Below are 21580 nucleotides of genomic sequence, written 5' to 3' on the forward strand. Positions count from 1 at the left end.
GTGCGCAGCCTGGGAGTCATTCTGGACTCACAGCTGTCCATGGAGGCACAGGTCAATTCTGTGTCCAGGGCAGCTGTCTACCAGCTCCATCTGGTCCGCAGGCTGAGACCCTACCTGCCCGCAGACTGTCTCGCCAGAGTGGTGCATGCTCTAGTTATCTCCCGCTTGGACTACTGCAATGCACTCAATGTGAGGCTTTGAAGGTGACCCAGAAACTACAACTAATCCAGAATGCTGCAGCTAGACTGGTGGCTTGGATGGCTGCTGGGACCATATAACTCTGGTCTTGAAAGACCTACACTGGCTCCCAGTACGTTTCTGAGCACAATTCAGAGTGTTGGTGCTGACTTTTAAAGCCCTAAATGGCCCCCATCATTCAGCCCGGACATTGAAGTCCAGCTCTGAGGGCCTTCTGGTGGTTCCCTCCCTGTGAGAAGTGAGGTTACAGGGAACCAGGCAGAGGGCCTTTTCGGTAGTGGTGCCCGCCCTGTGGAACGCCCTCCCAACAACTACCTGATGTTTAGAAGACATCTGAAGGCAGCCCTGTTTACAAAAGTTTTTAATGACTGATGCTTTAATGTATTTTTAATCTCTTGTTGGAAGCCACCCAGAGTTGATGTTGTTGTTGTTGTTGTAGTTGTTAGGTTATTATTAGCACCTGTGTGGGAGAACCGCCTACACCGCCCTGAATCCAGCACTGTGTTTAGAAAGGAGTGAAAGGTTATGAATAACTTTTGCAACTCAAAAAAAAGAAAGAGGAATCTGTCTCCAGCTTTAAAGAGCATTCATTCATATTTTCTGAGGCAATAATGACATCATGTGGCCACATGGATTCATTACAAATAAGCTTTTTCTGAAAATTCAAGAGGAGCAAGCAAAGTGCCCTCCAACTCAGATGTCCATGCAGAAAAAGGTCAACTTGGCACCTGATAATCCTGAGAACAAATGAGAGTCACTTTCTCTATTGCACTTTTACTCTGCTTTTGGCCTAGTCCTCTTTCAAAAGGCTCAAAGCAAGTTGAATGCCCCTCCTTCTGGCATTGTATCCAGTCCAATTTAGGATGACTTTGAGTAGGAAACCCCTTTGTCATGTAGGGCAAGTAGTTTGATCTCGGAATCTGTCAGTAAAGCTTGTCGTTGAAGTGGATCCAAACATAGTGATCTGCTCATTGCTGGAGACCAATTGGCTGTTAAGGACAACGCTATAGGACCCACCCTGTGGAACACCCTCCCACCAGATGTCAAAGAGAAAAATAACTACCAAACTTTTAGAAGACATCTTTTAGAAGGCAGCCCTGTTTAGGGAAGCTTTTAATGTTTAATAGGTTATTGTGTTTTAGTGTTTTGTTGGAAGCCGCCCAGAGTGGCTGGGGAAACCCAGCCAGATGGGCAGGGTATAAATTATTATTATTATTATTATTATTATTATTATTATTATTATTATTAGCTGAAAAGATACTTGGCGAAGGAGACATCAAATCCTGTGTGCATTTAAAGCCGTATCTCTCAAATTCTGCTTTCCAAAACAACGAGCAAACCAAAACACAACTATTCTTCAAAACTTGCACTTATGCAAGTTTTGCAATGCGGTGCTCAAACCTGATGATGTCTATAGGAATGAATATACATGGCGACGGCCACTGCAAGAACCCTCCTGGCCCAAAGATGGAAAGCACAAGATATACCAACCATCCAGGAGTGGCAGGTGAAGATGACAGAATTTGCAGAACTTGCCAAAACGTCAGGGAGGATCCGGGACCAGGAAGACCAGAGATACAAGAATAACTGGAGTAAATTTATTGAATATTTAAAGGAGAACTGTAAAAATGTTAAGACTCTAGCAGGATTAGCATAATACCTTCAATGTATAATAGTATCAATGTGAGAATAATGTGCGCGAAGAAAAAAGGGGGTTAAATATACCAATTGCAGGGAGGGAGGGGAGTCAAAACTCAGCAAAGAGAATGTATGGTAATAATATGGATTGTAGGAAAAAGAATATGTAAAGAAAATAATAAAAATTTACTTGGGGGAAAAAAGAATGAATATACATGGGGAAAGTGCATAAAAAATGAAGATACTGATGAAAATAACATACAGAAATGTATCGTGTCATGAACTGGCAGGACACCACGGAAGGGGAAGATCCTGTTCCTATTTCTGGTGGTAATTTGACCACATCAACTCCAGTATGACAACAGATCGGCAGGCAAGCAAGCAAGCAAGCCACATGCCAGAATGTGGGGCAGAAAGCCTGGTAACGGTACTGGTTTACTAAACAGGCAGAGTAGGCACTGGCCTTTGGGCCCCACACCTTTTAGGGGCCCCAAAACAACAGATCAAAACGACTTGGATGATGGACTCAAGGGCATCTTGATCAAATTTGCAGATGACACCAAACTGGGAGGGGTGGCTAACACCCCAGAGGACAGGATCACACTTCAAAACGACCTTGACAGATTGGAGAACTGGGCCAAAACAAACAAGATGAATTTTAACAGGGAAAAATGTAAAGTATTGCACTTGGGCAAAAAAAAATGAGAGGCACAAATACAAGATGGGTGACACCTGGCTTGAGAGCAGTACATGTGAAAAGGATCTAGGAGTCTTGGTTGACCACATAATTGACATGAGCCAACAGTGTGACGCGGCAGCTAAAAAAGCCAATGCAATTCTGGGCTGCATCAATAGGAGTATAGCATCTAGATCAAGGGAAGTAATAGTGCCACTGTATTCTGCTCTGGTCAGACTTCACCTGGAGTACTGTGTCCAGTTCTGGGCACCACAGTTCAAGAAGGACATTGACAAACTGGAACGTGTCCAGAGGAGGGCAACCAAAATGGTCAAAGGCCTGGAAACGATGCCTTATGAAGAACGGCTAAGGGAGCTGGGCATGTTTAGCCTGGAGAAAAGGAGGTTAAGGGGTGATATGATAGCCATGTTCAAATATATAAAAGGATGTCACATAGAGGAGGGAGAAAGGTTGTTTTCTGCTGCTCCAGAGAAGCGGACACGGAGCAATGGATCCAAACTGCAGGAAAGAAGATTCCACCTAAACATTAGGAAGAACTTCCTGACAGTAAGAGCTGTTCGACAGTGGAATTTGCTGCCAAGGAGTGTGGTGGAGTCTCCTTCTTTGGAGGTCTTTAAGCAGAGGCTTGACAACCATATGTCAGGAGTGCTCTGATGGTGTTTCCTGCTTGGCAGGGGGTTGGACTCGATGGCCCTTGTGGTCTCTTCCAACTCTATGATTCTATGATTCTATGAAAACAATCTTGATTTGATCTTGAAAGAAAATGACAATCAAGTATTAGGAGATAAGTTGCGAGCCCTCCCACCCCCCACCCCAAGATTTCGACTGCCTAGGGGGCCTCCATGGGGTTTAATCCAGCACTGGTTGCCACTTCCTAGGACCACACAGAGCAGGGGATGAGGAGGAGGGAAAAGGATGGCGTAGGCATGGACATTCAACCACATAAAGGCATGTGCATCACCCAGGAGATCACAACTGCAATGACAAGAAAAAAAGAGCAGTTCCATTGTCTGAAGAGGTCACTTCGTGGTCCACACGGAGAAGCTGCTTAAAGGAGACTGGGAGGCCGCAATGCTCTCTGAAGCACCTCCCACCTGCCTTTAAAAGAGGATGGGATGAACAGGGATGGGGAGGAGAGGTTTGGGCAAGCTGTGAGGAGATAGGCGAGGGGATTGGTAAGGTGTAAGGGGATGTGTAATGGGGAATGTGGGTGGCGCTGTGGGTTAAACCACAGAGCCTAGGACTTGCCGATCAGAAGGTCGGCGGTTCGAATCCCCGCGACAGGGTGAGCTCCCGTTGCTCAGTCCCTGCTCCTGCCAACCTAGCAGTTTGAAAGCACATCAAAGTGCAAGTAGATAAATAGGTACCGCTCCGGTGGGAAGGTAAATGGCGTATCCGTGCGCTGCTCTGGTTCGCCAGAAGCGGCTTAGTCATGCGAGCCACATGACCGGAAGCTGTACGCCGGCTCCCTCGGCCAATAAAGCGAGATGAGCGCCACAACCCCAGAGTCGGCCACGACTGGACCTAATGGTCAGGGGTCCTTTACCCTTACCTAATGGGATGTGGGGAGGTGTGAGAGAAGGGGGTTTGGTAGGAGGAGCAAGCAGGGATGGCAGCCCATGGTAATAAATATTTTTCAGCCTATTCATTAGAAACAAATATATTGACAGATACTTACGATTGTGTGTTGCGTGTTGAGGTCCCCAATCCACCCCCCAAAATAACTCACAACGGACACGTAATTTTTTGTTTAAGATTTTTGGCATGATTTTGGCCACAACTTTATTAAAATACAAACTGTGAGTGGTTGTTTAGGCATTGGTTAAGACTATCTGTCCCCCCGCCTGGGGACAGAACTGACTTTCGGGCACCACCGAAAGACAGTGCGGGGGAAAGCAAGTCGGGGAGGAATTGGGGCTGAGACACAGCCCTCAACTCTCACCCGCCTGCTCCCCGAAGGCTTGCCGGCCCTAGTCCCATTCCAGGGATTGGACGAAAAGATGGCAAGCCCCAGGATTCCTTTAACGGAATTCCCTTTCCGCAGCAACCATGGAGGGGCAGGCCCAGCCTATCCTAACCCCTCCTCCACCAGATTTATAACCAATGCCTAACCACAACCTTACAAGTTGTGACGATTTGCTACGCAGTAGGCAAAAACCACCCAGCCAGCCAATTTGCCAGGTGGAAAAATTCCTACCAGGCCCCTGCTCAAAGGCAGACGACCCCATGACAGGCATAGCAAGGTCAACGCAACAACCCCTTATTCTAGGGCGGGTGGGCGGGTGATCCGTTGCACGCAGCAAAAGAGAAAGTAGAAGGCTGCGTGCAGAGTATTTAAACCTTTTACCCCTCCCACCAAAATTGCAACATAACTTTTCCCCCAGCAACTCGGCAATCCAATCAATGCCCCCTGGCCATCTTGGAGAACTTACCCAGCAACAAAGGGGGTGGCTCAGTAGACCCCACCGCAACACGTGCTCTCCCTGAAGGAGAACACGCTTTTATCTAGACACAAGAGCATAAAAGGGAGGGCAATGTCCATTTCCTTAAGTGATTGGGGATCAAATGCTTGTGCAAATATGAGTATATTGGAGGATGAAGATACCTGCATGTTGTTCTTCTCCACCAGATGATGGGACTCCTGGTCACCATCCTGGATCCAATTGAACAGGGTTACATTTCAATCGGGATCCCAGAAAGCTTTCGGAAATGCCCAGAGAAGCCATATTCAGATTGTGGAGATTTATTTCTGCTGCTAGAATGCTTGGCAACTGTGGCCTATGGCAGCCATCAACTTTGTGGCCTTTGCCTTCGTTCTAGAGAGCCTCCTCCTTTCTATGCATGGGAAGGCAACAGGGTTAAGTATAGTACAGTGGACTCTCCGGATACGAACTTAATTTGTTCTGGGGGTCCGTTCACACCCTGAAAACTATGTAAATAGAAGCGCACTTCTGCGCATGCACGCAGAGCAATTGAGCGCTTCTGTACGTGCACACTTGGCGAAACCCAGAAGTATACACTTCCGGGTTTGCCGTGGCCTTAACCCAAAGATTCCGTATCCAGAGGGATATGTAAGTGTTAAATTGTGGGTGAACATATCAGACAACACAGCGATTCTTCAAACAGCTCTTGTTTATTCACAGGCCAGGCCAGAACTGAACTGAAGGGTTCAGCCAGCCTGCTTATATAGAGCTCCACTAGAACGCAACAGTAACCATTTTCTGTAACTATCCAATCACTGAATGTCACTTTCAACCCCTTATTTGCATATGTGGACCTGAGTGAAAACTATCTACAGTATCCCCCTGCTGGCCCAGGGTGAGAACTTCAGTATATAACAGTAAGGAGAGGTACGACTGTAATTTAATTCACTGAAATTGTATGTGTTACTATGTGTTTAAATTTGATTGGTCGATAACTGAATTCTAGAGAGTTCTCTAGTAGTTCTCATGTGCTTGGCTAGCATTGATCAGATGGTGTCAGGGACTGGGCAGATGAAGAGGAGTGGTGAAGACCACCTCCCCAGGGGTCATCCAGTGAGGAGGAAGGGGCAGAGAGTATAGACCTCCAGGAGTGGTTTGGCAGAGGAAGATGAGGGCAAAAGTTGTGAGATAATGGGAGATGAGGTGGAGGACTTTGATAGCATTCAACAGGCAGAGCCTAAGCAGCAGTTGAAAGAGACACTGTCACTTAAGAGTCTCCCAGATTATCATATGTGGTGGGATTGTAAAGTAATTTAAAAATTTTGGGAAATGATTTACAACGAATTGAAGAAAATGTTCCATTTAACATTTGTTTAAAAACCCGAGGCATTTTTGTTGGGGATTGTAGGGAAAGACCTGCCCAAAAAGTTGAAAAGCATCTTCATGTATGCGACAACGGCCGCGAGAGTTCTGGTAGCACAAGGATGGAAGACTGAAGAAACCCCAACTAAAGAATCATGGCAACAAAAATTGACGGACTATGCAGAACTGGCAAAACTGACATATAAGCTACAGGACAAGGATAACTGTGACTTTAAGGATGAATGGGAACCCTTTACAAAGTATCTGAAGATGCAAGAAAGCGAACTGGACTCCATGGCAGGTTTTTAATAAACATTCACAAACTTTTTATTGATAATAATAAGCTAAATAGTTTGAGGATCTATACAACTTTGTAACATGCAGAAAACAGCATTCTTAGAGAAACCAAAGACTGGAACTGAGGGAAGTCTGGGGGTTGTGGGGGTTGTGGGGGGGGGAGGAAAAATGGGGGGGAAAGCAAAGATGATATGTTTTTGGATAATGTATTGTTATAATTTTGAATTTTAAAAAAAAATTAAAAAAGAGAGTCTCCCAGAACCCATACCTTTTCCCCAAACCAGGTGTTCGCTGAGGATAGCAGGGAAGAAAGCTCAAAGTCAAGTGGTCCTGACCAGCCGCCATCAGAGGCAGGAGGAGTCTGATGAATAGGGAAGTAACAGAGAAGAGGGTGGAGCTTCACTCTGAGCAACTAACGGTGATTCATGGAGGTGTCTTGATAAAAACAGAATGGAAAAGCTCGCTGTGTCCCTGCCTCTCTGCTTTTCTGGGCAATTGACCAGATGTTGCCAACAGCGCCCTCACACATGGGAGGTATCTAGTGAAGGAGAGACTCCATTTCATGTGAAGCAAGATGACTGTGTTTTAGGATCCACTGTGAATACTGCTAAGTTGAATGGAGTGTTGGAGTGCTTCTTCTCTGCTTGAAAGAGGACCACGCTGCAGGAGAAGGTAAAAGTGGACATCTCTCATAGGAGCTACAAAAGGCCGAGTGCTCAGCTCTGGAAAGACAGGAAAATACAGCTGTTTGGAAGTTAGAAGAAGAGACTTTAGGCACATGCTTATGCATGTGACTGTAAATATTACCTTTTAATTAATCTGTAACTCTAAGTTTCCGCAAGTAAAGTTTTTTGAATGTTAAAGTCTAGACATTGGTTTAATTTCAAAAGAAGAGTGTCATATATATGATTTGAGCTTCTTAGCTGTGATTTTGCTACCCTTACTTCAACAAGCAGTCCCACGCCATATGTAATAATAAATAATATTAATAATAATAATAATAATAATAATAATAATAATAATAATAATTTATTATTTGTACCCCGCCCATCTGGCTGGGTTTCCCCAGCCACTCTGGGCGGCTTCCACAAAGACCAAAAATACACTAAGATGTCAGACATTAAAAACTTCCCTGAACCTTAAGATGTCTTCTGAATGTCAGGTAGTTGTTTATCTCTTTGACATCTGATGGGAGGGCGTTCCACAGGGCGGGTGCCACTATCGAGAAGGCCCTCTGCCTGGTTCCCTGTAGCATTGCTTCTCACAATGAGGGAACCACCAGAAGGCCCTCGGCACTGGACCTCAGCGTCTGGGCAGAAGGATGGGGGTGGAGACGCTCCTTCAGGTATACTGGGCCGAGGCCGTTTAGGGCTTTAAAGGTCAACACCAACACTTTGAATTGTGCTCGGAAACATACTAGGAGCCAATGTAGGTCTTTCAAGATCGGTGTTATATGGTCTCGGCAGCCGCCCCCAGTCACCAGTCTGGCTGCCGCAATCTGGATTAGTTGTAGTTTCTGGGTCACCTTCAAAGGTAGCCCCATGTAGAGCGCATTGCAGTAGTCCAAGTAGGAGATAACTAGAGCATGCACCTCTCTGGTGAGACAGTTCACAGGCAGGTAGGGTCTCAGGCTGTGTACCAGATGGAGCTGGTAGACAGCTGCCCTGGATACAGAATATGATCAGTACGGAATATGTACAGTATATGATCATTATTATAATAACTGCTTATTTCTGCCTCCATGCACAGCTTACCTAGGTCTACACTGCCTTGCCGCGCATTCTTTTTCCAGCCTTGGAGAAATTTGTTTCTGATGCTTGCCAAATTATAGACTGTGTGTTTGGTAGAAGCAAGGAAGAAGGTGGGGCTGGAGCATTCAAATCCTTGCCCAGCCAATTAGACGAAGGACAGAGCCAGAGGAGGCCAGGCCTTTTGTATCTGTTCTCCGCATGATTTATTGGCACTAATTACCAAGGCACTTAATGGCTGGTTCTGGATGGGAATTAATTCTGGCCTGGTGGATAAATAATGCACGATGGTTTATTTAGCTAAATGCAAGGCAGCAGAGAAGAGGCTGGTTGCAGGCAGGAGCTTGCTGCAGACAAACAGGACAAGAGATGCTGTGATGAGGGGAATTCATCTGAGTACCAGTAAGATGGGGAAGAGGAGGGCAGGATGATGAAGACGAGGAGTAAATGGTACTTGCAATCAGGAGGGCTATGTTGAGTCCCAAGATAAAGCAAGCCAGGAGAGGTGAGTAGGGCTCGGATATAACATTATCTCCAAAGGTAGACCATAACAACCTTGCTTTCAAGTGTCATGAGATCAAAACAGGAAACTTTTCTGGCTCCTCGTATCGCCAATACAAATTGTGATATTGAATGCTATCAATGGCATAATTATCTCGCTGCTCCAAAATTGTTTCTTGAGTTCTGAGAGGCAGGTAGGGGTGTATTCATCCGAGGTAGAGATGTATCTTGTTTTGCTGATGCTTTATAGAAGGAAAGTCAGAGTGTGTGTGTGTGTGTGTGTGTGTGTGTGTGTGTGTTGCATAGCAGAAGAGGACCTTGTCCATTTTCAAGTGCAAGGCTTGCATTCTGGAACTGGGAGCAAGTGGGGTTTGTCTTGCTGCATTGTAACTTTTATCTGCTCAGTTGTGCCTGTAAAGTTCCCTAGTAATATGTACTGTGTTCCCTTTTCAACGTAATAACATTTAACGTATGGGTGGCCTGAAAATGATGTATAGATGGTACATTACACCAGTAAAGTTAGCAAAAATGTATAAAGTAAGTAACAAATGCTGGAAGCAAGAAGCTCTGTGAGGAATAGTATTAGAAATATTGCAAAAATGAAGAAGGAGATGGGATATGTTAAAAACGTAAAGGCAATATTAAGTTAGGAAATGCGTAAGAAGTGAATAAGACGGAGGATTATCAGAGGTGCTGGTGGAAGTCCAATAAGAATGTATTTGTGATAAATTGTGTGGTATGTTTTATAATTTTGTATTTTAAAACCAATAAAAATACATATAAAAAAAAACAACAGAAAATACTCCTGAACCAAAATCTGCTGCCTAGGTTGTAAAAAACTATAACCCTGTCAATACAATACATTAATAAATAATTAAAGTGCAAAAAAATAAAAATAAAGTATGGGTGGCCATGTTGCAAAAATGTTTGTAGAAATGTATGGATTGTGTCCCTTGTAAGGGGCATTCTGAAAAATTGGCGGTGAACAGGCGCCACAAATCTGCACGTAGTGGTCTGGGCTCCCAATGTCTTTTGATTTTTCTCAAAGAGCTGTGAGGGGAGGGGAAACTTAGCTCAGGACCAAGGCGTGGACCCTCGCATCTCAATATCCCAGCGTGGCCAATGGCCAGGGATGATGGGAACTGTAGTTCGTCAACCACCCACCCCTGCTATATCCCTTATGAAACATTCATTGTGATCTATTTAAACTAAACAAAACACAGGAAATAAAGCCAGCCTGCTCTGGAAGAAGCCCTTGACAGAACAGAAACCTAGATTTGCCAGCTACGTGAGTACAGGAATTCGGTCGGCTTGTTACCACAGAGCTCTTAGCTCTCCACATCTTGATGAAACAGGCAGATTTAAAGGCTCCATTAGCGAAAGATATTGCCAGGGGGATAGATTCTGCAGCCTTGGACTGTTGCTGATGCAGTTCTGCACTCGGCATTGATTCTGCAGCTCGTGCCTGAGTTATTTGTGCCATTTTCAAGCCAGCATTAATCCCTGCTGTGCCTCTTTTCACCTGTCAAAATAAGGTAGCACAGGCAGTTTTCCATAGCCTGAGCAATGGAAAGTCAATCTGTGCAGAAAGAAATGTAGGATAACCTCCCCAAATGCCTTCCTACCTTGGCCTGGGCTATTTAGTCATTCTATAAACTTAGAGTCTACCCCTCAACATAAACTTCAGTTCACTTTTAATTTAGAAACGTGCTGCTGATACTATCATAGCTTGACAGATCTGGATGCTTTTCCTAGGGTATTCTATGGCATTGTCACTGTGTCATTTTCAGTACAGTGGTACCTTGGGTTACAGACGCTTCAGGTTACAGACGCTACAGGTTACAGACTCTGCTAACCCAGAAATAGTACCTCAAGTTAAGAACTTTACCTCAGGATGAGAACAGAAATCGTGCTCTGGCAGTGTGGCAGCAGGAGGAGGCCCCATTAGCTAAAGTGGTACCTCAGGTTAAGAACAGTTTCAGGTTAAGAATGGACCTCTAGAACGAATTAAAATCTTAACCTGAGGTACCACTGTATTTAAAACACTCAACCATGGGTAGGCAAACTAAGGCCCAGGAGCCGGAGCCGACCCAATCACCTTCTCAATCCAGCCCACAGCGTGTTTTTACATGAGTAGAATGTGCCCTTTTATTTAAAATGCATCTCTGGGTTATTTGTGGGGCATAGGAATTTGTTCTTTCCCCCCAAAATATAGTCTGGCCCCCCACAAGGTCTGAGGGACAATGGACCGGCCCCCTGCTGAAAAAGTTTGCTGAGCCCTGCGAGTCAAGGCCAACTGGCCCAATCCTGAGTTCTTCTCAGAAGAACAACCCACCTGGTTGGCTGGGCTACTTATTCCCTGGGACTTTTATGGGTGCGTCATCGCTAGCCCCAAATATTGCAGAGTGTGTACACATTTAATATCTCAGTCAGGCCTGAACTAGATGCGGCATGAAGTCATGTGCATATTCAACCCCTGACTTCTTTTAAAAAGCCGCAAAAGCTGCAGCAGGAGACTTAGAAGCTGTGAGTGGCATCTGTTCCATTTCCCTCTACTCTGCACAGAAGCCTAGAAAGAAAAACTGTTCGTTCTTCTATCTCTTTTCTGCTTCTTACACCCTCATAACACCACACTTAACAGCCCCTGCTAGCCAGAGAACTTTAATGCCTTGCACGTGAACTTTGTGGGGAAAGCTGATATAATAACATCCAGCTTCCCCAATGCATGTGGTATGAATTATTTCTGTTTCCGTAAGACGGCTGCTGTTGAACATTCCTTCCCTGAATGAGAACGGCTTGGACCTGAATGGTCTGGCCACAGGAAGCATTTGCAGGCTGAAATCACGGGGCCTTCAAGGCTTCAACAACCCCCAACTTCAAACAACATCCTTTTGTGGCCAGAAAACGGCCCACGGTGTCAGGCAGGGCTGTCAAAAACAGCCTGGGGTTGTGGAAGCACCAGCGCTTCCATGATCTCTGGTTGCCTTCAAATGCTTCAGTTACTGTGCTGGGACAAGGGCAAATCTCTCCCCTACCTGGGCATTCTGCCAACCCCACCACCACCAGTGGCAGGGAAGGTGGGGTGCCTTTGGGGCACTGCCTCGGGGGTTTTTGATGCCCAGGGCAGCTGCTTCACCTCACCTCATGGTCTGGGACCCTCTTGCCCCAAGGTATCCCTGCAATATGGTGTTCCCTTCTGTTATGTACGGAAGTTCTCACCCTGGGCCAACAGGGGGATACTTTAGATACTTCAGGTCCACATATGCAAATAAGGGATCGAAAGTAACGTTCAGTGATTGGATAGTTACAGAAAGTGGTTACTGTTGCATTGTAGTGGAGCTCTATATAAGCAGGCTGGCTGAACCCTTCAGTTCTGTTCTGTTCTGGCCTGTGAATAAACAAGAGCTGTTTGAAGAATCGCTGTGTGTCGTCTGATACGTTCACCCACAACTTAACACCTTCCCACCAGCAGGCTTTGCCGGAAGTCACTATGCAAACCATTGGGAATTACTGTATATACTTGAGTATAAGCCTACTTTTTCAGCACATTTTTTATGCTGAAAAAGCCCCCCTCAGCTTATACTTGAGTGAGGGTCCTTTTGGGCTTCTGCTGCTTCCTCCGCCGCCGCCTTTGCCGCTGTTGGCAGTGGTGGCAGAGGAACGAGCAGCCCAAAAGCAGCCCTTTTGGGCTGTTCCTTCCTCCACCACAGCTGCCACCAGCCTCTGCCTCTTGGCAGCGCCCTAGGTAGGCAGGGGGACAGGAGGGGCTGGGGGGGAGAAGCCCCCTCTGCCGTGTGTGCATGTGTGTACACACACACACACCCCGGCCCACCAGGAGGTTTGTGGTGTGGTGAACCGGCTTATACTCGAGTCAACAAGTTTTCCCAGTTTTTTGTGGTAAAATTACGGTAGGTGCCTCGGCTTATATTCGGGTTGGCTTATACTTGAGTATATACGGTATGTTCACATGTGGTGGGGGTGTAAATATGCACATTTTTTTTTCTGGCGAAGGGTGTTAACAGAAATCGCTGGGTTCAAGCTGACCAAAAGTCCAGAGGAAGCATTATTATCAATTTACGGTGGGGTGGAAGGTTCGCAGGCTATGAAGGACTCGCTCACAAATTTATTGACAGCTGCGCGAATTATGATAGCTAGGGAGTGGAAGGGGCAAGCAGAATATAAAAAGGAAGAACGGTATAAAGAGGTGTGGGGTATAGCTATTAATGATAAATCAATATGTGTCATTAAGGGAATACACAGGAGAAATGATTTTGAGGAGATATAGAAGGTGTTTGTAGCATTTGTACTGTTAAAACGGAAAGGGCTCCAGCCATCGCAAGAGGTGGTGAAATGTTGGGAGGTAGGACAGTAACAATGGAATGGTCTCGGTGGTGGGGTGCACATTTTTACAGTCATACCTCGGGTTACAGACGCTTCACGTTGTGTTTTTTCAGGTTATGGACCGCCGAAACCCGGAAGTACCAGAACAGGTTACTTCCGGGTTTTGGCAGTCGCGCATGCGCAGAAGCGCTAAATCGCCTTTGCGCATGCGCAGAAGCACTGAATCACGACCTGCGCAGGTGTGCCGCTGCAGGTTCCGGATGCTGCGGGTTGCAGACATGCATCCTGCATGGATCACGTTTGCAACCCGAGCATCCACTGTATTCTTATTTATTTATGATTATTACTTTGTCAAAATATAATCATAATCACAGAAAAGAAAATTAATCCAATTTTTTAAAAAAATGTGTGTCAAAAAAAGGAGGGGTTATATAGCCATGAGGAATCCAAGAGGCTTGGGGTAGGTGTGTGGGGGACCCTGCCTGTCAGATAAGGTGGGTGCCCCATCATTTTATTGATTGATTGATTGATTGATTGATTGATTGATTGATTGATTGATTTAGAGATTGCTGGCGTTAAAGTGTTTGGAGCACACTCTTGTAGATACAGATAAATATTCTGCCTTTGTCTTCCTTTGTGAATGATGTTTTTAAAAAAAGAAAAAAGAAAATTAAAAAGTGGATTTCTCCCGCCCCCCGCTCTCTTTTACTTAGACCGCTCCAAGAGCCTGGTGATGGGGGACTCTCCTGGGCTGCCCTGCCGGCCTCCCTCCCCCTGCCGACAAGAGCCGGCGCTAAAACGTGGCTGGCTGAAGAAGCAGAGAAGCATCATGAAGAACTGGCAGCAGCGCTGGTTCGTCCTTCGTGGCGACCAGCTCCTGTACTATAAGAATGAGGATGAGGTCAAGCCACAGGTAAGGTGCCTCTGGGCTGGAATTGAGAAAAACTAGCCAGCAATCTGTGGAGGCCCTTTGTTGGGTCTCCTGCCTGTGGTTGTGTGTCTGTGTGCTGCTTTAACTGTCTACATAAAGGATATTCTCTTGCATATCTGGCTGTGCCTGTTCTGTCCAAAGGCTTCTTTGGCGATCACTCGTAGCCAAGTAAGATTGTCTTCCAAAACAGGATTTTAGTAGTGAGTCCGTAAGTGACTGTGGAGGCCAGTTCTGGATCCACACGTCCTTCCACAATGGGGACATAGGTTTCCAGGCTGGGGGTTGATCATGGTGAGGGTTTGCCAAGCGTGCCTTCCTCTTAGCACGTTTCTCCCTTGTGTCCTGAGTTGGAGTGTCTTCAAAGCCCATGACACCTTTGGTAAAGGCTGTTCTCCAATTGGAGCGCTCGCAGTCCAGTGTTTCCCAGTTGTCGGTGTTTATACTACTTTTTTTTTTTAGATTTGGCTTGAGAGAGTCTTTAAACCTCTTTTGTTGACCACCAGCATTACGCTTTCCATTTCTGAGTTCGTAATAGAGTACCGTATTTTTCGCTCTATTAGACGCACCAGACCACAAGACGCACCTAGTTTTTGAAGGAGGAAAACAAGAAAAAATATATTCTGAATCTCAGAAGCTGGAACAGCAAGAGGGATCGCTGCGCAGTGAAAGCAGCAATCCCTCTTGCTGTTCTGGCTTCTGGGATAGCTGCACAGCCTGCATTCACTCCATAAGATGCACAAACATTTCCCCTTACTTTTTAGAAGGGAAAAGGTGACCCTTATAGAGCAAAAAATACGGTAGCTGCTCTGGAAGACGATCATCAGGCATCCGCACAACATGACCAATCCAACGAAGTTGATATTGAAGAATCATTGCTTCAACAGAGGCATAACGTTGGCAGCACACATGTTGTGGACAAGGGGGCACCAATGGTCACTAGGGCTGGGTAATATATTGATATATAGTCCAAAACCAGTTTGAAGTCCATATCATGGTATCGGTTTCATAATTTTTGACCTGGCAATATATCACGAATCATGATGTATGTGTGTGCCATTCAAAAATCACGATGCAGGGGAAACCGTGAAGCCAGCCAACGCCTCTACATATCTCCATTCTTATTTCAGACACCGTGATATATGGGTACATCACAATGTTTAAGGTAAAGGTAAAGGACCCCTGACCATTAGGTCCAGTCGTGACAGACTCTGGGGTTGCAGTGCTCATCTCACTTTATTGGCCGAGGGAGCCGGCGTACAGCTTCCGGGTCATGTGGCCAGCATGACTAAGCCGCTTCTGGTGAACCAGAGCAGCGCACGGAAATGCCGTTTACCTTCCCTCTGGAGCGGTACCTATTTATCTATTTGCACTGGCGTGCTTTCAAACTGCTAGGTTGGCAGGAGCAGGGACCAAGCAACGGGAGCTCACCCCGTTGCGCGATTCGAACCGCCGACCTTCTGTTCGGCAAGTCCTAGGCTCTGTGGTTTAACCCACAGTGCCACCCGTGTCCCTAACCACAATGTTTAGCTGGTGATATATCACAATGTTGAAAAACCAGATATCGCCCAGCCCTAATGCAGAAACCGTGACCCTTGTACACTTTCACAGCCTGGTTGTGGACACAGCCCAGTTTCAGCACTCAAGGATGAAAGACAGTGACCTGACTATGCAGGGTGAAATCTCTACCTGTATGTCCAGCTCACTGTGAAACAGGTGAAGTGCTGGTTAGCTGTGAGGGGAGGATTGTGCTTTAAGGAGTGAGCTGGAAGCTGGATTTAGAGACCTGGTGGGCCAAATTTGGTCCAAGGGGCAGAGCTTCCCCATGCCTGCTATATAGGAGATAATACACTTGGCATCAGCTCACCAAGTAGGTGTTATTATCTTCAAGCAGATACATCCTATATTGGCAGCAGGAGGGAAGAGACAGGGCCGGCCCATCCATGAGGCAAGATAAGGCAGCTGCCTCAGAGTGACAGGCCCTGGGTAGCTGGGAGACGTAGTAGATCTGCCTTCAGGGCTTGTCAGCCACCACCTTCTCCTTTTCTGTGTGCATACCCTCCAACATTTATCCAATGAAAATAGGGATGTTCTATTATTATTATTATTATTATTATTATTATTATTATTATTATTATATTGTTTATATCCCACCCATCTGACTGGGTTGCCCCAGCCACTCTGGGTGGCTTCCAACAAATATAAAAACATAATAAAACATTAAAGATTTTCTTTAAAAACTTTCCTGCCTTAGCTGCCTTCATTTAGTTAGTTACTTCCTTGGCTCGGGGAGTTCATAACTCCATGCCCTCCAACATTTCTCTGATGGAAATAGGGACATCCTAAGGAAAAGCAGGACATTCCAGGATCAAATCAGAAACCGGGATGGCTTCTGTAAATATGGGACCAGTCCCTGGAAAATAGGGAAACTTGGACAGCAGCTTTTGGATATATGGGGAGCTGAATGACCCTCTTTGTGTATGCCGTTTACCAGGCATAGGCAAACTCCAGCCCTCCAGATGTTTGGGACTACAATTCCCATCATCCCTAGCTAACAGGACCAGTGGTCAGGGATGATGGGAATTGTAGTCTCAAAACATCTGGAGGGCCGGAGTTTGCCTATGCTTGCTGTTTACCTTCCACATTTACATTTCAAATGTCCCCTTCTGTTCCCTGACTTTTTTCTCTTTTTTTCTGCGATTTTCAGGGGTTCATCCCTTTGCAAGGCAATCAGGTGAATGAAGTGGCCCCCAATCCTGAGGAGCCAGGGAAGTACCTCTTTGAAATTTCTGCAGGTAGGCCTGCCTTTTGGTCTCCTTTGTCTTGATCGTATGGTTCCAATTTGATGAGCGGAGCAGGGAAGTGGTGTGACTCCATGGTGGGGCATTTTAATTTTTAATTCTGATAGGAAATGCTCTGCTGGGGTCAAGGGGACAAAAAAAGGGGGGGCTAAGGAAGGTCAAGGATGTGGGCGGTGCTGTGGGTTAAACCACAGAGCCTAGGACTTGCCGATCAGAAGGTTGGCGGTTCGAATCCCCGTGGCAGGGTGAGCTCCCATTGCCTGGTCCCAGCTCCTGCCAACCTAGCAGTTTGAAAGCACGTCAAAGTGCAAGTAGATAAATAGGTACCGCTCCGACGGGAAGGTAAACGGCGTTTCCGTGCGCTGCTCTGGTTCACCAGAAGTGGCTTAGTCATGCTGGCCACGTGACCCGGAAGCTGTACGCCGGCTCTCTCGGCCAATAAAGCGAGATGAGTGCCACAACCCCAGAGTCGGTCACGACTGGACTTAATGGTCAGGGGTCCCTTTACCTTTAAGTAAGGTCAGTTGCGAGGGAGGGAGGGAGGGAGGGAGAAATGCCCCTCTTCTCATCTGAGAAATGTTAAGAGGGTATGAGATGCTTTAGAGGGACAGAGGTGGCGCTGTGGTCTAAACCACTGAGCCTCTTGGGCTTGCTGATCAGAAGGTCGGCGGTTCGAATCCCCTTGACAGAGTGAGCTCCCGTTGCACTGTCCCAGCCCCTGCCAACCTAGAAGTTCAAAAGCATGTCCGTGCAAGTAGATAAATAGGTACCATTGTGGCGGGAAGGAAAACGGTGTTTCTGTGCGCTCTGTTTTCTGTCACAGTGTCCCGTTGCACCAGAAGTGGTTTAGCCATGCTGGCCACAGGACGCAGAAAGCTGTCTGTGGACAAACGCCTGCTCCCTCAGTCTGAAAGCGAGATGAGCACCACAACCCCATAGTTGCCTTTGACTGGACTTAACCGTCCAGGGGTCCTTTACCTTTACCTATGAGATGTTTTAGACTACACCTTCCATCAGCCTGAGCCTGTTGTAGTTCAAAACACCCAGGAGACGCCAAATTGACAATGGCTGTCTTAAACATTGTTCCTGTTTTTGCTTGGATTCCTCTTGCCGCGATTATCTTAGGCCTGCACCCTGGAGAAACTTGCTGTATTGTAGCTACTCTTTAGCTGTCAGCAGCTACTGTTGCACTTGTTTTGATTCCAAACACCAGCATGCTCTCTGCAAGAAGAGTCCGAGGACTCAGCTACCTTAGTCAAAATGCAGAGTTATACAGCACCAGGCAGCTGAACTCGCAACTCAATGATATTTTCAATCGGGAGCTTTACAATGCTTTTTTTTGCAGAGCGTTTTTTAATAGCTGCGTAGATCTAGCCACAGATGCATATCCATACAGGTTCATGCGAGTCAGTATGGCTATGCTTAAGCTAAGTATATACAGTGGTACCTCGGGTTAAGTACTTAATTCGTTTCGGAGGTCTGTTCTTAAACTGAAACTGTTCTTAACCTGAAGCACCACTTTAGCTAATGGGGCCTCCTGCTGCCGCCACGCCGCCGGAGCACGATTTCTGTTCTCATCCTGAAGCAAAGTTCTTAACCTGAGGTACTATTTCTGGGTTAGTGGAGTCTGTAACTTGAAGTATATGTAACCTGAAGTGTATGTAACCTGAGGTACATTGGTGGGGAAACAGAGCACATAGCTATAGTCCAAGACAGCACTTTGATACTGGAATGTCCTCCATGTTTGAAAATGTTACATTTTCCTATACAGTGGTATCTTGGTTCTCAAACTTAATCCATTCCGGAAGTCCGTTCCAAAACCAAAGTGCTCCAGAACCAAGGGGCTCTTTCCCATAGAAAGTAATGCAAAATGGATTAATCCGTTCCAGACTTTTAAAAACAACCCCTAAAATGGCACTTTAAGATCGATTTCACTATCTAACGAGACCATTGATCCACAAAATGAAAGCGATAAACAATGTACTGCAGTCACACAATCAATCAATCAGCAGCTGAACTGGGTTCAACACAGTCGCAAAAACAAAACAAAAAGAGCCGCAAAAACAAAAACGCAAAATAAATAGCAAAAACAGAGAGACCTCAGCGTAACACTCAAAACAGAAGTGTGGCACTCAAAACAGAGAACGTTTGGCTTCCAAAAAAAGTTCGCAACTGGAACACTTACTTCTGGGTTTGCAGTGTTTGGGTTCCAAATTGTTTGAGTATCAAGGCGTTTGAGAACCAAGGTATCAGTGTAGTTATCTCATAGCTGACCACAGAACTGCAGGGCTTTCTATTCTTATTATAAAAAGGAACCTGTGTATAGAGGCTGGGTGCCACCAAATGTAATTTTTTTATCACCCTGGTAGGTAGGGGTGACTGTGGTTGTTGTTTTAGTGTTTCTTTTTCAGGAATATAGCGAGGTATTTTGAGAGGCAGTCACCTAGCATTTTGCAGCTGTGGCCCTCCTCATAGGTAAAGGTAAAGGGACCCCTGACCATTAGGTCCAGTCGTGACTGACTCTGGGGTTGTGGCACTCATCTCGCTTTATTGGCCGAGGGAGCCGGAGTACAGCTTCCGGATCATGTGGCCAGCAGGACTAAGCTGCTTCTGGCGAACCAGAACAGCGCAAGGAAACACTGTTTACTTTCCCGCTGGAGTGGTACCTATTTATCTACTTGCACTTTGACATGCTTTCAAACTGCTAGGTTGGCAGGAGCAGGGACAGAGCAATGGGAGCTCACCCCGTCGCGGGGATTCAAACCGCCAACCTTTTGATCAGCAATTCCTAGGCTCTGTGGTTTAACCCACAGCGCCACCCGCGTCCCTCACAGTTACCAGCTGTCAAATCTCACTGGGGCAAATAGATTTACTTGGAAGCAAGCTTTGAGCAGAGTTCAACCTTAATAAGTATAAATGATAACCACCAGCAATTAGCCCTTACTACTTTTCCATTGGACCACCACCACCCCGTTTTCCCTTTCCTCACAGGCCTGTTTGCAGGGTGTGCAAGAGAACCAGACAATAATTTCAAGTTTTTTTTGTTTTTTTAAGAGATGTGCTGAGCTCTGTTAGAGCATTCTCATGCCGCTCCCATTACCGAACAGGCTCCGTGATCACATTTGCATCGCACAGTAATTTGCTTCCATTATTCTCCTGCTTGAGCTCCCGAGAGTTTAATTGACTCAAGTGAGCTGTGGCTTACTTGACAGCGCGAGCCCCAGGGCGTCATCAGGGATAATCGGGGGGTGTACGTTCCGGGGTACTTACTTGTGCACATGATAAAGTGTTCCACTCACGGCGGCGGCAACCAAATGATTACCGTGGAGCTGCCATTAAATGCTTCAATTACTAGCTAACATTTGCACCTAGGTTTAATTAACTGCACTGGCGAATAAGCTTGACTCGGCTTCCTGAATTAGGTTGCAACCACCAATGTTCGCTGCAGCCCAAGTACTGTAACAATAGAGTGTGCTTCTGAATGGGTGAAGGGTTTTTTTTTATGGCATCAGTGCTCAGCATACATGCAAAGTTTTTTGCAGTGCCCGCGCAACCTCATCGTTGGCATCAAAATGCTAGTTCATTCCACACAAACACCCTTTAATCCAGATTTTCCTTCTCTGGTGATTTTTTTTTTAAAAAACCAACCTATTGCCAGAAACCTTTTGACAGCATTATAAAGGTAAAGTTAAAGGGACCATGACCATTAGGTCCAGTCATGACCGACTCTGGGGTTGTGGCGCTCATCTCGCTTTATTGGCCGAGGAGCCAGCGTACAGCGAGTCATGTGGCCAGCATGACTAAGCCGCTTCTGGTGAACCAGAGCAGCGCACGGAAACACCGTTCACCTTCCCGCCGGAGCGGTACCTATTTATCTACTTGCACTTCGACGTGCTTTTGAACTGCTAGGTTGGCAGGAGCAGGGACCGAGCAATGGGAGCTCACCCCATCGCAGGGATTCGAACTGCCGACCTTCTGATTGGCAAGTCCTAGGCTCTGTGTTTTAACCCACAGCGCCACCCGTGTCCTTCCTTTGACAGCATTATGCTCTCCCCCAAAAGCACCTCAACTCCCCCCCCCCATTTGCCCCTGCTGTCATTTACATGTGATAAGGAGGGCTTGGGGGTGGGAGAGGGGAAGGCAGTTACGTGGCGAGTTTCTCCCCCCCCCCTCCACCCGGTGGAAATAATGACACATGACACAATTATTACGGTTAATGGGGTAAAAAAGGCCACGACTTTATTGGTTACAGGTGATGAGTGGTATTGGCTTAGGCATTGGTCCTAACCAACTATATCCGACTTCAGCCCATCCGCTTGAATTCCGGGAAGGGTTAACCACCAATAGGGGGAGTCCTGCTGACGCATATCAACTAGGACTCCCCGGGGGTCACCGTTAGGGGGCGTGCCTTAGGCCCTCACCTCCCCAGGCTTCGGACAGGGCCACGCCCCCCGGAATCCTTTATCGGACTACCCTTCAATATGTGGGGCAGGTGATGGCGCTACCTTCCCTCTTCCATCTCCAGAACAATACCAATGCCTAACCGCCATTACCAAGAAAGTTGTGGCAATTTGCTACGAGGTAGGTGAAAACCAAGTGGCTGGTGCCAATTTGCCAAGTGGAAAAATTCCTACCAGGCCCCTCAA

At 46.4% G+C, this 21580-nt stretch overlaps 1 protein-coding gene across 1 annotated transcript in view; it reads left to right on the plus strand.

Moving 5' to 3' along the window:
- The first annotated feature begins 8834 nt into the window (after positions 1-8834).
- ARHGAP22 (Rho GTPase activating protein 22) overlaps positions 8835-21580 on the plus strand; it is a 41729-nt gene continuing 28983 nt past the window's right edge. Inside the window, exons 1-3 of the mRNA XM_053387889.1 lie at positions 8835-8868; positions 13919-14118; positions 16841-16928. Of these exons, the coding sequence (XP_053243864.1) occupies positions 8835-8868; positions 13919-14118; positions 16841-16928 (322 nt within the window). The remainder of the gene's footprint in view (positions 8869-13918; positions 14119-16840; positions 16929-21580) is intronic.

This window comes from Podarcis raffonei, chromosome 5, assembly GCF_027172205.1.
Source record: "Podarcis raffonei isolate rPodRaf1 chromosome 5, rPodRaf1.pri, whole genome shotgun sequence".
NCBI classification, from domain to species: Eukaryota; Metazoa; Chordata; class Lepidosauria; order Squamata; family Lacertidae; genus Podarcis; species Podarcis raffonei.